At 40.4% G+C, this 16,496-nt stretch overlaps 1 protein-coding gene across 4 annotated transcripts in view; it reads right to left on the reverse strand.

Moving 5' to 3' along the window:
• MYO3B (myosin IIIB) overlaps positions 1–16,496 on the reverse strand; it is a 635,651-nt gene that overhangs the window by 188,658 nt on the left and 430,497 nt on the right. For all 4 annotated transcript variants that reach the window (XM_073633937.1, XM_073633938.1, XM_073633935.1 and 1 more), the window contains exons 23-25: positions 15,892–15,971; positions 8,913–8,990; positions 5,349–5,554 (exon numbers count right to left, since the gene is read on the reverse strand). In XM_073633937.1, the coding sequence (XP_073490038.1) occupies positions 5,349–5,554; positions 8,913–8,990; positions 15,892–15,971 (364 nt within the window). The remainder of the gene's footprint in view (positions 1–5,348; positions 5,555–8,912; positions 8,991–15,891; positions 15,972–16,496) is intronic.

Genomic DNA, 16,496 nt, shown 5'->3' on the forward strand with positions numbered 1-16,496 from the left:
TATTCTGAAGAAATCACTGTTTGTTCCTCTGTGTCCCTGTGCACAGTGAGTCTAATGGGAGTGGTTTCATATTTATCAACCAGCTGCTACAGCTGTAGGGCTCTAATGAGGAAAACCACTGGGTCTGCATCCCTTTAGACGTGATTTCCTATTGGGAGTATCTTACCAAAAATTACATTTTTGTTGCAGGGGATGCCAAACATCTGATTTGTATCTTAGTGTCGACTTTTGGGAAAATCAGTGAGCCAATCACACAAGCAGGAAATCATTTTTCTGGGGAGCGTTCTGTACACATTCTGTGTGCATAACGCCTCCAGATAGCCATATTGCATTGCAGTTTACAGAAAATTACCGCGGCTGCAGATTGAAAAGGAAAGGTAATTTTTAATAACATTCAATTACAATATAACTTGTGCCGCAATTGTATATGCTTTATTATTTTTTTTTATTTTCTATTTTTTTCCCCTTTGAAAGTGGAATTACCCTTTAACAACATATGCATTACAAATAAGCTGTTTTTTTTAAAAGCAAAATGATATAAGTTGGCACTCCCTTTAATGTGACCTAAAGAAACCAGTTATCAACTTTCAGTGCTATCTGTTACTGCTCTCTGCACTGCCCTATTAAACAAGTCAGATTGTTTGGCTTGTTTTGAATTGTTGTCCTGATTTCTATATTTATTATCATTGTATTTGAAATCCTGTTTATTCATTCTGAGTCAAATCTCCTGATCAGCCATTCTTCACTTCTGTTTTTGTATCAGAGTTTTTAAGACACAGGGTAAGATCTTGCTGAATTTGCACACATTATTTGCTGTGCCCAGAGCCATAATTGCAGCTTTGAAAAGGTTCCTTTAAATGAAATATTGGGAATAGATAAATACATTAGGCAGTGATCCATGAAATTCTTCAAATATTCAGAAGAGCAGATCAAATGCTAAACAGATTGGCACTTCTTTGTTCATATTCAAAAACCCATTAGGCAAGAAAGAACAAGAGTCGCTGCCTTATGGAAAATCTCAGGATGTGAAAGATCCTTAAGCCTGCAACTTAATTGCTACTTTGATCCTTTTTAGTCCGGTATAAACAAAATAGATGAGCTAGCAGGTTTTCTTTCCTGCCAGTATCTTTAAACAATGCTTATATGACAGTTGTGTTTCATAAACTACTAATATGACATCTGAGGATAAAATGGTGAGGAATACAGAAAAGTAACCTTTAAGAGACAGGGATAAAGTTAACCATGGGTCTTATTTCAACACTTGGATAAAACTAAGTATGGGTGTTAGGCTGATTTATCATTACCGAGGCAGTTTTTTCAGTATCAGGTAGTCATTTTATGTCTGGTGCTCAACTGGCCCTGCCAATGATGTAATCTGAAACATGGATATTATCAGATGTGGTGAACAAGCTTCAACTAACCAAAGATGTGCAACCTGTAATGCTCATTGCAGAAATATAACTGTTACTGTTCCAATGTGTCTAGTACAGCCTTTCTCAACGTTTTCAACAAAGAGGAACCCCTGAAATAATTCTGGTCTCAGGGAACCCTTGCTAAAAATTACTATATGTACAATTCATGATACAATAGTTTGATGGTCAATGGGAAGAATGTTCCTTACACTTGTGAACATTGGTAAAAATTACTCCCTTACAGATAGCTAAAAAGATCAATGTTCTTAGTAGAAACTTATCTGAGAGGCAAAAATTGCTCATTGGTCAAGGAACACCTAGCAACCTCTGGGAAACGCTAGGGTTCCATGGAACCCTGGTTGAAAATCCCTGGTCTAATATGTCTGTGAAGGTTCTCATTTATCAAAGTTATGGTATAGCTAGTGGAAGTTAATCACATTCAAGGTCAAGTATTGCATCACATTGAACATACAGTATCAGAAAAGCAGGAGGGTTTTAACAAACTTTCTCCTTTCTGTGTTTTCCAAGCCTAACAATACAGCGAGACAAAAGCTTGTACATCCGAAAAGACGCAACACCGAAAACACAAGGTAACTCAATTCTTTCAGTCCAGTGTAGTTGTAGTGAAGAATGTAAAGGCCTGTACACTTGGGAAACAAAACAACCTCTCAACAAATGGATGACCCAACATAGGAAGATAAACTAGAGCTCAGGACTCAGCAGTCTACCTTAAGAAAAATAGAAATTCTCTCAAGGATAATGAGGTGAACATTTTGGACAGGGGAATGAAACTGGTTTATGAGGTGTTCACAATGGAAAAACCATCCCTAAATCAAGGTGGAGACCTCTGACACCCTCTTTAACCCACATATAAATGTAATTTTAACATCTCTGCACTGGTGATCTGACATCAGTTCATACCTTCAGGCATTGAACTTAAATGATAAGCACAAATACCATATTTAGCACTATGGGTTTGGATTACGTAAACAGGTGGGTGGTTTTACAAACCTACTATCCTGTTTTTGGACAATCAACATCTACCTCGTCACATTCCATGGAGATTGGAGATTGGATTAAAGTGACTGAGTTACCTGTGTCTCTATAAATGCTGGGGTAAGTTCCTGACACTCATCAGTGCTGAAGAAGCTGCTTGGATAAGCAGCAAAATAACTGTACAAAAAAGTGGCAACACACTACAACCTATAACTAGTCTTTGCAGTAAGATGCACAGGGCAACGCACATCACAACAAAGATTTTCCAACACACTTACCAGCTAGCCTGAAAAACAACCAAATTTACCCTGTCTAACAATACACATTAAAAACAGAGGGTTTTGTTTGCACACATTTGCAATATGCGTAAGAAGCAGTGCCTACATCAAGGCTCCTCTGTATACTGCAGTCCTAATTCTATCATTTTCAGTCTCCCATGCTGGAGCACATATAGCAGTGGATAGATTAAAAGCAGCTTTGCCTAGAGTGAGCCTACCCCTCCTTTAAGGCACAGGGACACATGGGACGCTCAGCAAAAGAACAAAGGCAGCTGATGGCATCCAGTGCGTCCCCGCATCCAATTCAACCACCTGTTCAAAATAGTGGCAACCACCCCAACCTACAACTAATCTTTGCTGTGAGGTGCATATGGAGGGGCAACACACATCACAAACAAACAAACATTTCCCAGCACATTTACCAGCTAGCCTGCCAAACAACAAACTTGACCCTGTCTAACAATAGGATTAGAAAGGATCAATTTGGTTGTTCTGTAGGCTAGCTGGTAAGTGTGCTAGGAAGTCTTTGTTTGTGATGTAAGCAGCAAAATAATTTCAGCATTAAAGAACAAGTCCAGTTGAATGTGACTAACTATTACTAGCTTTACTCTTCCAAAACCTTCTGCAAGCCCTGGGCCATCCATGCTAAAAAAGTGAATATAAGAGGCGCACTTTTTATCCAAGCATTTTCTGGCTACTTACACTAATCTGTATCCACCCCTAGCTCTACTTGTATTGGGATTAACCTTTGTCTACCAATAAGGTAGCTTTATTCTATAATATTTAGTAACATATTTAGTAACATCAGCGTTTAGCAAACAGGGAAAATCTGGCTGATTTAAACAGATCTAAAGCTATGCTGACTACAGTCTTCAATACTTAAATACTATAGTCTTTATCATACTATATCCAAAAAACAAAAAAATCTTGGCGCTATCATAAAAAGAACCCCCAAAGAGAGCAGCAGTTCAACTGTGGAAATCACAACATATAAGGAAAACAAAAAAGAAAAAACTGCGCTATGAAGTGAAATTGTACAGAAATTAATAATGCAATAAATCAGTATATACACTGGAAACCCACATAGACATCCAATGAAATCAGATCATTAGTACAATATTTATAAAATACATTTTTGTGACAAAGTCTATAGGCGTGAAAAAATCTGGAAGAATCCTTCAATAGTTCTCCGTGAATAGCAAGTAGGAAGATGAAAATTAGATACACCCAGCAAAGTGATCCTTCACCAACACACATATGCGCTTACCAAATGGAAAGCAATATAAGGCACATCTCAAGGCTGTTATCCCGATCAGGCAACTTGACGTAACCACTACTCCAGATAGCGCTAGGAGTGATGTGCGTGTAGAATGAGACACAATATACTATCTGGAATGGCCCTCCGTACAGCATGGATCCAACCAAACACCAACCCGAATTAATCACATAGGGATAGAAGAAAGGCAGCCATAGCGTAAATCCGATAGGAACTTTTATTAAAATATGGTAAAACACTTACAAATTAGAAGTATAAAGAGAGCATTCGCCAGCCGGCAAGGGAGCGCCCGTTCGTAGTTGTGTGCGATGACGTCAGAGCGTTAACCTCCCGACGTACGTTTCGTCTAATCACTGACGTCGTCTGGGGAACCTTGGTTGGTGTTTGGTTGGATCCATGCTGTACGGAGGGCAATACCAGATAGGATATTGTGTCTCATTCTACACGCACATCACTCCTAGCGCTATCTGGAGTAGTGGTTATGTCAAGTTGCCTGATCGGGATAACAGCCTTGAGATGTGCCTTATATTGCTTTCCATTTGGTAAGCGCATATGTGTGTTGGTGAAGGATCACTTTGCTGGGTGTATCTAATTTTCATCTTCCTACTTGCTAATCACGGAGAACTATTGAAGGATTCTTCCAGATCTTTTCACGCCTATAGACTTTGTCACAAAAATGTATTTTATAAATATTGTACTAATGATCTGATTTTATTGGATGTCTATGTGGGTTTCCAGTGTATATACTGATTTATTGCATTATTGATTTCTGTACAATTTCACTACATAGCGCAGTTTTTTCTTTTTGTTTTCATACTATATCCAACTCAGTGAATTTCGATCAGTATATCTACTGTATATATCCACGCATCTCACTACAATAAATAGATTGATTTGTCTGCTTGGGATCAGTAAATTTCCCTGAAATGTTTTCAAAAATAGTGAGTTGGTGAAATTTCACTATTTTGCCAAAATTCATTGGAGTCAAAGGTGAAGGCAAAAGTAAGGTGGTTTTTGGTGGTTTGTGGCTCCTAATCATTACAGAAGACCCTTTCACCTTCCTGTTGATCTGTTCTTATGCCAAGAAATGGTCTCATTAGCCTCAGTATTTTACATTTTTCACAGAAAGAAACAGAGTGTGAAAAAAAAGATAAAAAGAAAGAATAACACAATAGTATGGAAATAGTGATAAAAAACAAACAAAAAAACAGCCTGGGAAGACACCTATGTTCTTATGCACATACATGCAACTCATAATGGCAATACAACATAGGATGTCGCAAAGCCAAACTTGATACAAACGTTACTATCAAGTAGATAGAGCATATTATATAGTTCTACACCTCTATGTACTGCAGATTCTTGCCTTATGTATTATATTTGTACCTTTTAAGAAACTCTTCAAATAAAATACGGTGAGAATATCCTTGTCTCCGGATGTTAACAGTTTCCAGAATGCCCGTATAACGCAGCTGCATGAGCACCCGATCCCTTGAGAACTTCATCGCTTCTCGGTCATCATTCGGTTTGATGCAGCGCACAAAGTGAGGCAGTCCAACCACCATTTTTGACAAAAGATCCATTAAGGAGTACTAAGCAAAAACATAGCCCAAAACATTAGCATACAAAAGCAAAATTAATAAGGCTATATAGAATACAAAAGCAAAAAACAAAAAGGTTATATAAAAGGTTATCGTATGCATGAACCCATCAACCTCAGCGCCTTTGCTGGTAAAGTATATGTAAACCCCCAGTTACCAAAATCTTATATAGGCTTTAACATGTTACTATAAATTAAAAAGTAATTATAAAGAGTCTTAAAACTGCATCTTTCATTAATCTATTACTTGGTGATCCTGTCATAAAGGTCCTTATGCAGACACTTTGTCACTGTCTCCCAAATGTTTTCAATTGTCACTCTTTTAATTCTTCTTCCTAGATTAGGAGTGAACTATAGAGATTACAAGTGGCCAAGCACCTACACATTGCAGAAGTATGTCCCACTGGTGTCATCACCAGGAAACCCACCCTAAGAAATTAAGTGGAGCCACCATTGGAGCGCATGAATGTGGACAAAAAATGGCTGCAATGAGGCTGCAGGAGGTCAGCAGTGCTGATATGCAACGATGGAAAAAAAAAGGCGAGAACAGCATTATATTTAAAAAGCATGGCAATTGTTTATTATACACAGTGATTCATATCTACATTAATTTTGTAACTTTACATGTAGAAATGTGGGCATATACTATTTATGTGGCAGAACAATGGCAGAGTGTAAATAAATTTATTGACATTTTAATGTCCGTGACATGATGCTACTTGTTTTGAGCAATCCTGCATTAGTCAAATACATAAAACCAATATCCTTCTCAAATAAATTAGTGTCACATAATATAAATGTTATTTCAAAACCTCTAGGGAGTTTAATTAACTAAATTAAAGCAATGCAATTTTTCCTCAATGTGAAATTGCATGTTTAGGCTAAAATTGATTTACTTATGCCTGTGTGACATCTTTGCAATTGGTTTAACTAGTGCAAGGCTCAGATTGTCTATTACAAATAGAACTGAAAACATACAGTGCCTTTCAAAAGTATCCCCCCCCCCCCCGTGGCTTTTTACCTATTTTGTTACATTACAGCCTTTAGTTCAATGTTTTTTTAATCTGAATTATATGTGATGGATCAGAACACAATAGTCTAAGTTGGTGAAGTAAAATTAGAAAAATATATACATAAAACTATTTTTCAGAAATAAAAAACTGATAATTGGCATGTGCGTATGTATTCACCCCCTTTGTTATGAAGCCCATAAAAAGCTCTGGTGCTACCAATTACCTTTAGAAGTCACATAATTAGTGAAATGATATCCACCTGTGTGCAATCTAAGCGTCACACGATCTGCCATTACACATACACACATTTTTGAAAGGCCCCAGAGGCTGCAACACCTAAGCAAGAGGCACCACTAACCAAACACTGACATGAAGACCAAGGAACTCTCCAAACAAGTAAGGGACAATTTTGTTGAGAAGTACAAGTCAGGGTTACGTTATAAAAAAAATCCAAATCTATGATGATCCCTAGGAACTCCATCAAATCTATCATAACCAAATGGAAAGAACATGGCAGAACAGCAAACCTGCCAAGAGACGGCCGCACACCAAAACTCACGGACCGTGCAAGGAGGGCATTAATCAGAGGGGCAGCACAGAGACCTAAGGTAACCCTGGAGGAGCTGCAGAGTTCCACAGCAGAGACTGAAGTATCTGTACATAGGACGACAATAAGCCGTACGCTCCATAGAGTTGGGCTTTATGGCAGAGTGGCTAGAAGAAAGCCATTACTTTCAGCAAAAAACAAAATGGCACGTTTTAAGTTTGTGAAAAGGCATGTGGGAGACTCCAAAAATGTATGGAGGAAGGTGCTCTGGTCTGATGAGACTAAAATTTAACATTTTGGCCATCAAATACAAAGCTATGTCTGGGGCAAAACCAAACACATCACATCACCCAAAGAACACCATCCCCACAGTGAAACATGGTGGTGGCAGCATCATGCTGTGGGGATGTTTTTCAGCAGTCGGGACTGGGAAACTGGTCAGAGTTGAGGGAAAATGGATGGTGCTAAATACAGGGATATTCTTGAGCAAAACCTGTACCACTCTGTGTGTGATTTGAGGAGGTTCACCTTCCAGCAGGACAATGACCCCAAACACACTGCTAAAGCAACACTTGAGTGGTTTAAGGGGAAACATGTAAATGTGTTGGAATGGCCTAGTCAAAGCCCAGACCTCAATCCAATAGAAAATTTGTGGACAGACTTAAAGTTTGCTGTTCACAAGCGAAAATCATCCAACTTGAAGGAGCTGGAGCAGTTTTGCAAGGAGGAATGGGCAAAAATCCCAGTGGTAAGATGTGGCAAGCTCGTAGAGACTAAGGCCCCTTTCACACGATCGGACCGTTCAGGTCCGCCTGTCAGTTTTGACGGCGGACCTGAACGGGCGATCCATGTTAGCCTATGGAGCGTCGGATGTCAGCGGAGACATGTCCGCTGACATCCGACCCCGTCCGATCCACTAAAAGCAGACGTATGGCTCTACGTCCAGATCCGTCGCTGGCGGATCGGATCGGGTGAGATCTGATGAAAACGGACACGCTGTCCGTTTTCGTCCGATCCCTCCATAGGCGGCAGCGGTGCCTGACAAGCCCCTCCCCGCTCAGTGAGCAGAGAGGGACCTGTCATCCGCCGGCTCAGCGGAGATCAACGGACTGATCTCCCGCTGAGCCGGCGGACCGAGGCGGGCTCCGTAGAAACGGAGCCCGCCTCGTGTGAAAGGGGCCTTATTCAAAGTGACTTGGAGCTGTGATAGCCGCAAAAGGTGGCTTTACAAAGTATTGACTTTAGAGGGGGTGAATAGTTATGCACATTGACTTTTCCTGTTATTTTGTCCTATTTGTTGTTTGCTTCACAATAAAAAAAAAAAAAAAAAACATCTTCAACGTTGTGGGCATATTCTGCCAATTAAATGATGCAAATCCTCAAACAATCCATGTTAATTCCAAGGTGTGAGGCAACTAAACACAAAAAATGCTAAGGGGGGGGGGGGGTGAATACTTTTGCAAGGCACTGTATACTACTGAATGCACATGTGAAGAGCAAAAATGGTAGACTGATACAGTGTGTCTTGTATTTTAAACATGACATCATTTTTATGTTTATATTGCTTTTGAATTGATTCATAAAATTTGAGGAAAAGAAGTAAAAATTGGAGTGGTTACCAAAAGCAATCAGTAAGGTTTTACCTTTCATTTTATGAAAAACATGATTACCTATTATTTATATTAAAAACTTTTTAATTGTGATTTTAAAGGTAATAGTGAACTAAATAATAAAATATAAGTTTGTTTTAAGCATTTGATATTAGCCATGCTAGGCGGATGTAACCTTACCCTAAAATACGAAGCCACTGTTTGCCTTTTCATATTTGTTGTCTCCTCTGGATGTCTCATCATTTCCATAGTGTCCACCTAAAAGCAAAAATATATATTTAAAGGAAGTGCTCACATAACATAATTAGGTTTGGTTTACCTGATTTAACAATCATAACATATATACTAGGTCAATCTATCTCTAGTCTTTAGATTACAAAGCTTCCTGGTTTACAACGTCTACAAAAGCACAATAGATAACTATTATAAAAATAGGACTTTAATAAATGTGTAACACCCACTACAGGAGCTTTAACAGTCTTACACAAGGTGTAAAAATGTATTTCTAATTAAGCTACAACTAGACATACTGTACATAAGTATCTGCCATCTTCTGTACTGCCATACAGCTTGGATTTGCCACCATCGCCTCTTTAAATAAGCGGCTTTCACCACATCTAATTTGCATGACATGTGAGTGTGGTTGGCTCTCAATGGAGCCGCTTCACACATGTCTGGGGTGGCCACGGTGCAGTTTCCAAACGGGTCCTGTGTGTTTTTGAGTCCGGTTCAGGTGCGAATTCAGGCAAAAATTCGGACCTGAATCACATCTGAACTTGTGAACAGAAACGCACCTGACTCCAGGCTGGAAACCACAGCCGCACATACAGGTGCATCTCAAAAAATTTGAATATCATCAAAAAGTTTATTTATTTCAGTAATTAAATTCAAAAAATGAAACTCATTACACACAGAATGATATATTTCAAGCATTTCTTTTTTTTAATTTTGATGATTATGGCTTACAGCTAGTGAAAACCCAAAATTCAGTATCTCCGAAACTTACAATATTACATAAGACCAATAGAAAAATAACTTTTTTCAATACAGAAATGTTGGCTTACTGAAAAGTATGTCCATGTACAGTATAGCATGCACTCAATACTGGGGCTCCTTTTGCATGAATTACTGCATCAATGCAGCGTGGCATTGAGGCAATCAACCTGTGGCACTGCTGAGGTGTTAAAGAAGCCTAGGTTGCTTTGATAGCGGCCTTCAGCTTGTCTGCATTGTTGGGTCTTGTGTCTGTCATCTTCCTCTTGACGCTATCCCACAGATTCTCTATGGGGAATCTGTGGGGTATTGTCAAGAGGAAGATGAGATGCACCAGACCCAACAATGCAGATGAGCTGAAGGCTGCTATCAAAGCAACCTGGGCTGCCATTACAGCTCAGCAGTGCCACAGGCTGATCGCCCCCTGCATTGATGCAGGAATTCATGCAAAAGGAGCCCCAACCAAGTATTGGTATAGTGCATACCATACCGTACATAGACATACTTTTCAGTAAGCCAACATTTCTCTGTTAAAAATCCTTTCTTTTATTGGTCTTATGTAATATTCTAATCAACCAGAGCCACAGTAGAGAGGCTTATTCAGAGTGGGCCCCTATTATTCAATAGAAGAGGATGTGTCATATTTCAATACAGTAACTACACGTTTGTGCAGGAGGAACCAAGTGTATAGGAGGAAACAAGTTATGGGCAGGAGGTGAAAGATATCTAAGAACATTGCTTTTACATGGTCATTAGTGATGTCTCTGCCACCACACGGTCGGATGGCTAGAGAGCTCTTATGCCGCATACACACGAGCGGACTTTACGGCAGACTTTGCCTGGCGGACAGGATTTGGTCGGACAATTCGATCGTGTGTGGGCTCCAGCAGACTTTGTTTTCTCAAAAGTTGGATGGACTTAGATTTGAAACATGTTTTAAATTAATCCGTTGAAATCGAGTCCGGTCGAAAAGTCCGCCATCTGTATGCTAGTTCGACGGACAAAAAGCCACGCTAGGGCAGCTATTGGCTACTGGCTATGAACTTCCTTGTTTTAGTCCGGTCGTACGTCATCACGTAGGAATTCGACGGACTTTGGTGGATTGTGTGTAGGCAAGTCCGTTCATTCAGAAAGTCTGTCGTAAAGTACGTAGAAAAGTCTGCCGTAAAGTCTGCTCGTGTGTATGCGGCATTAGATGGAATAGTCTGTGGGGGTTGAGCCACAGGAGGAGCAACAGTCTGCATGTAGATGTAGGAGGAAACTATTACTAAATCCTATATGCACATTATATCTTCTGGCTCTACTTTTATTCCAAGTGTACTAAAATCCTTAAATATGATGGCAAAGACTTATCCTATTGGTATCCCATATTCCTATCCCTATCCAAGTTATACCCCCCAATAAAACAACAAAAACAAAGCTTGCAAAAGACTGTTCATTGTCTCTGGAAAGGATGTATGAAGTCTGGCAGTGGGGTGATTTGGCGGATTGTTTCTTTTTAGCTGCAACACCATGGCTACACATGTCGACCCAATTCATTATTCTTGCTAAACATACAGCTGATGTGATGCAGGGTGGGATCAGGGAAACCTATTCCTTCTCTATTCTTGGACCCCCTGGATTAAACATTACTTACTTACATGGTTTGTCTCAACCCTCTAACTGTTAGCTTGCCTGGACAGCTTGGGCTGTTAAAGTAAGTTGAAAAATATCAGACTTAATGGCAGGATCACCAGGTGAAAATTGAGAAAAAAAAAAACATCATAGCAGCCACCACATCTAGGAATTTTTAAGCTGCAATTTAATAAATTATTGTTTTTGCGTTTAATACTGATTGTTTTAAAGTGGTTGTAAACCTCTGACATGAAATATGAACAAAGCACATAACTCTATAGTATGTGTTTGTCTCAATTCAGAGCACTTAGGGCTCATTTACACTTGCTTCAAAACATGGCTTAGGACATGCTTTTTTAAAGCTCTTTGAATGCCAGTTAAATCACCTGTCACTAAATAAAATGGTTAGCTTACAGTCCTGTTTATCTCTTGCTTTTGCCTTGCTTCGCTTCAAAAATTATACCCTATGTCGCTTTAGTGGTGCTTCAAAGCCTCTTCAAACCCTCCATAGAAGTCTATGACAAAGTGCACTTCAAGCATCTGCAGCTTTTTGTGAGGAGCGGTTCGGCTCTTGTTCTGGGACGACATCATATGAGGTCGCCACAGAACAGCTCCCCTCGCATACCTGTAGGGGCGCACAGCATGGTGATCGCGGCCACACCGTGTTGCTAGGACACGGCGTGACCCTGATCCCTGTAAAGAGCTGATCACACGGCTCTTTAATCATGTGATCGGCTGTGTCCAATCGCAGTCACATGTAAACACGGAAGTGCCGGTGATCGGCTCTCATTGCCTCACACTGACAGAGTGTGGGGCGAGGAGAGCTGATCAGCGGCATCTCCTCGCAGGGAACACCCGGACATGTATTCAGGGCACTAATCATCAGTGCCCTGATTACAGTAAAGCCCCCCAGTGCCACCAATCAGTGCCCATCAATGTCCATTAGTGATGCCAGTCACTGCTGCCTTTCAGTGTCCATCAGTGCCTGCTCATCAGTGCTGCCCATCAATGCCCATCAGTGCCGCCTATCTGTGTCCATTAGTGCCGCCTATCTGTGTTCATCAGTGCCGCCTATCAGTGCCCACCAGTGCCGCCTATCAGTGCCTATCACTGCCACCTATTAGTGCCCACCAGTGCTACCCATCAGTTCTACCCATCAGTGCTGTCTATCAGTGCTCATCAGTGCCGCCTTATCCATGCCCATAAGTGCCACCTCATCATATCAATGCCACCTATCAGCTCCAATCAGTACGGCATATTAATGCCTCCTCATCGGTGCCACCTAATCAGTGCCCATAAGTGCCACCTCATCAGTGCCCTTCAGTGCAGCCTATCAGTGCCCATCAGTACAGCCTCATCAGCACCCATCAGTGAAGGAGAAAAATTACTTATTTACAAAATTTACTGACAGAAAGAAGAAAAATAGCTGAAAAAGCTAAAAATTGGCCTGGGCAGGAAGGGGGTGAAAGTGTCCTGTAGGCAAGTGGTTAATTCAGCTTTAGCTTCCCTTTGTTTTGGAAGTATTGCAGGTATGAGATATCAACACAGACAGGGCATCCGCCAAGCTACATTAAAGCTTCAAAAAGCATCATAGAAGCACCACTAAATCATTACTGGTTTTCATTTATTTTGTGCATAAAGAGAACATAGAGACAGCAAGTGCGCTTACCTGTGCAGGAGAGAACACTTGTGTTAAGAACAAAATGAGGATTGAACATTTCAAAAACCAATGTTTTCTCACATAGCAGTCCACATCGTAGTATTGGATTTGTTTCCTTGGACATGGTGGTAAAAAAAAAGAGGTGGAAAATGGTGAAGTGGTATTAGGGCTATTTCCTAGAGGGGGTGTTAGAAGCTCATATCTACTTCTGTGGAGGGGTCTTCCAGCCAATGAGCCCACGCATTGCAATTTTTTTTCTTTCTACCGCTGTTTCTGTATGTATCTTGATACAGGAGGTCCCCAGGTTACAAACAAGATCGGGTCTGTAGGTTTGTTATTAGGTTGAATCTGTAAGTCGGAACAGGTACATTTTTTTTAAGTGTAGCTGCAGCCAAAAAAAATATTTTTACATTTTTTGGATAGCATAGGGAAGGGTTAACACCCCTGTAACGTTCTGTTTTGTTGTCTGTGCCCCGTTCAGAAAATTTCACCTCACTTTCTATCCCTATGACAATTGGATTTAGAAAATTTTGGGTTGTTGTGGAAACAAGCCTTGGTGATAATGCATCAGTGGAGGTACCCTTTTCCCATAATAAATGTTACAGGGGTAAATTTCCCTTCCTAGGGGTAGATTTCCTCTCACTTCCTGTTGTCTCCCTCCATTTGTAAGTAGGAGTCGTTTGTAAGTCAGATGTTTGTAACTAGGGGACCGCCTGTATAAGGGAAGATTAGAGCTGGCTAAGCACTTCCAAAAGGTGATAGTAGGAGTGGTTGCTTTCTTCCAGTTCATCGATTTTCATTCATAGTAGAATAAGAGGTTCGATGGCATCCACTAGGTCCAGTAGGCATAGCTTTGGATCCAAGGTGAGTTGAGATAAGATCACTTTGTTGATAACATATACCACCTCAGCCCAGAAGTTAGAGATGAGGGGGCAGGTCCAGAAGACATGGAAGAGGCATGGCTGGGTTCAGCTTATGTAGCCCATGGGGAATGAAGTACACCCTATGGAGGATTTTGAATTGGACCCAACTGTTCCTAGCAGAGACTAGTTGTTTAAATAGGAGATCCATGATGTCGAACCATTTCTCATTGTTGACGCTCTGTATATGTCTTATGCCGCGTACACACGATTGGAAATGCCGCCAGCAAAACTCAGATTAGAGCTTTTTGTTGGAAAATGCGACTATGTGTGTGCTCCGTCAGTCTTTTGCTGGCGGAATTTCAGCCAGCGAAAGATTGGGAGCATGTTCTCTATTTTTTGGTCAGGAAAAGTTCCTATCCGAATATGCGTTCGTCTGTATGCAATTTGGACGCGCAAAAAATCACGCATGCTCTGAAACAATTTGACGCATGCTCGGAAGCATTGAACTTAATTTTTTCGGATCTTCGTAGTGTTGTACGTCACCACGTTCTTGACGGTCGAATGTTCAGAGAAAGTTTGTGTGACCGTGTGTATGCAAGGCAAGCTTGAGCGGAATTCCGTTGTGAAAACCATCCAAGTTTTTTCTGACGGAAATTCCGATCGTGTGTACGCGGCATTAGTCACATGTTCCAGAAGCCAGAGATGTAAGTCAGGGTGGTAAAGATGAGGTGCTGATAAAGTAAGGAAGCAGGTTTCGGTAGGTAGCCAGTGTGAAACAAAATTTTCAAGGGAGAACAATTTAGTCATAGGTTCTGATTGGGGGAATTGGCTGCAGAAGGTGTGTCAGAGCTGCAAATACCTGAATTGGTATTAATCCAATCAAAAGGCCATGTGCCCTAGGGTTTTGATTTCGTATTTGGCCCAGTTGTGGGGTCTGAAAGCATATAGAACTGAGCTGGGGTCGGATTATTCCACAGAGGGGTGAAAAGGGAGATAGTGGATGGGGGCTGCAAACCCCATTTTTGTCCAACCAATCAAGCTTTAATGGTGGTTTTCATGAGGGGGTCAATGGATAGGGGCCTTGGCTTCTCAAAAGAGGAGGTGCTGTAATGCCATTAAGAAGTTTAAGATGGCCACCTCTAGCATGACAGAGGGGTTGTTCAGGTTTGGAACCAACCACCTGTGGCAATTAAAAGCTGTGTGGCAAGTTAAAATACACTTTAACACTGACAGGGGTCTTACCATGGTCAGATTTCTTTATTTATGTAAAACCTTTATCCCAAATGGAAAAAAAAAACGTTGCTGCAACTGCTTATGACGTGTAAGCTGAAGCTTCAATTTTTTTGTCAAGTCCATCTAAATCAGCTAGTCCAACAGTACCTTCTCCCCAGACTGACAATGCTGCTGTCCAATGGTGTGTACTTTACTACAACTTACCACATTCAGAATACAGACACGAGACAATATACAAAATACAAGACAAGAAGTGTGTTACTGGCTGGATCACCAGGTGAAATAAAGGGGAAAAGATACTAAAAAGAAAACAAATGCAGCCAGCGCATTTAAGGATTAATAAACTGCAATATATTACATTTCGTTTTTTGGGTTTAATACCACTTTAATGACTTTGTCCATTCACTGTTGACCATCTGAGCATTTTTAACTTTTCGCTCTGTTAATCTGATTGGTCATCAAGTTGTTTACATCCACCCACAGCAGACTTTTCCCCTCCACCTCCTTTCCATCTTGCCCCTGTGTATTTCTTTCCCCTCCTTATTTTTCTATCCTCACTCTCTATCATTCTTTCTTGTTACAACATTGCAGCAACAATATCCCAATCTGTTTTTGATGGTTGGTGAGTGGACTACAAAAGGGGATCTTTATAATGCTAGTTTGACATTTTTTTGCCTTAGTCTCTGTATACGCACCCTTTTTTCTAATGGAATTGTGTTTGCTGCTCCATACCTCTAAAATTGCTTTAAAGAAAATTTATTGAAACAGAAAAGACAGTGTTATCTATTATACTGACCTTAATACGCCCAGCATTTAATTGAGGTGGTAGGGATCTCGAAGCTGCTGTTACTCGTGCTCTAGACTGAGCTAAGTTACCTGCAGAACAAACGGTGGATAATTTTTTTAAATTAATATTAGCCTGATAAATTTTGCAGCATCAGTCTCTGCAGCCTCAGGAGCTTGCAATCTAAAGTCTCCACTGAAGTTACTCATATAAAAACAAACACATTAAGGATCATTCTGTATACAATCCAATTAGCCAACTTGTTCCAATGAGAATTGTGTTAAAAATTGCATTTCTTCATTTCCATAGAAACCAATCAACTTCCAATTGTCATTTTATAATTCAAGTTTGAAAATAAATTGAGGAATCTGATTGGCTGCCAAGGACAAAGAAAAAAAAGACTTTAGTACAGTTTTCATACTACAGGCCTATCACACATATTTTTGCAAACTCTAATGCAAAAATGATCCACTGGATAGAATTTATTTGTATAGGTTACCAAATAGTGTTGGGCTGAACACTCCCCTAGTTCGGTTCGCGCCAGAACTCCCGAACATCGCATAAGTTTGCAATTGAAGTCAGTGGAACCCAAATTTAAAAAATCAAAAGTCCCCATT

Source organism: Aquarana catesbeiana, linkage group LG06 (assembly GCF_042186555.1).
Source record: "Aquarana catesbeiana isolate 2022-GZ linkage group LG06, ASM4218655v1, whole genome shotgun sequence".
Classification (NCBI taxonomy): Eukaryota; Metazoa; Chordata; class Amphibia; order Anura; family Ranidae; genus Aquarana; species Aquarana catesbeiana.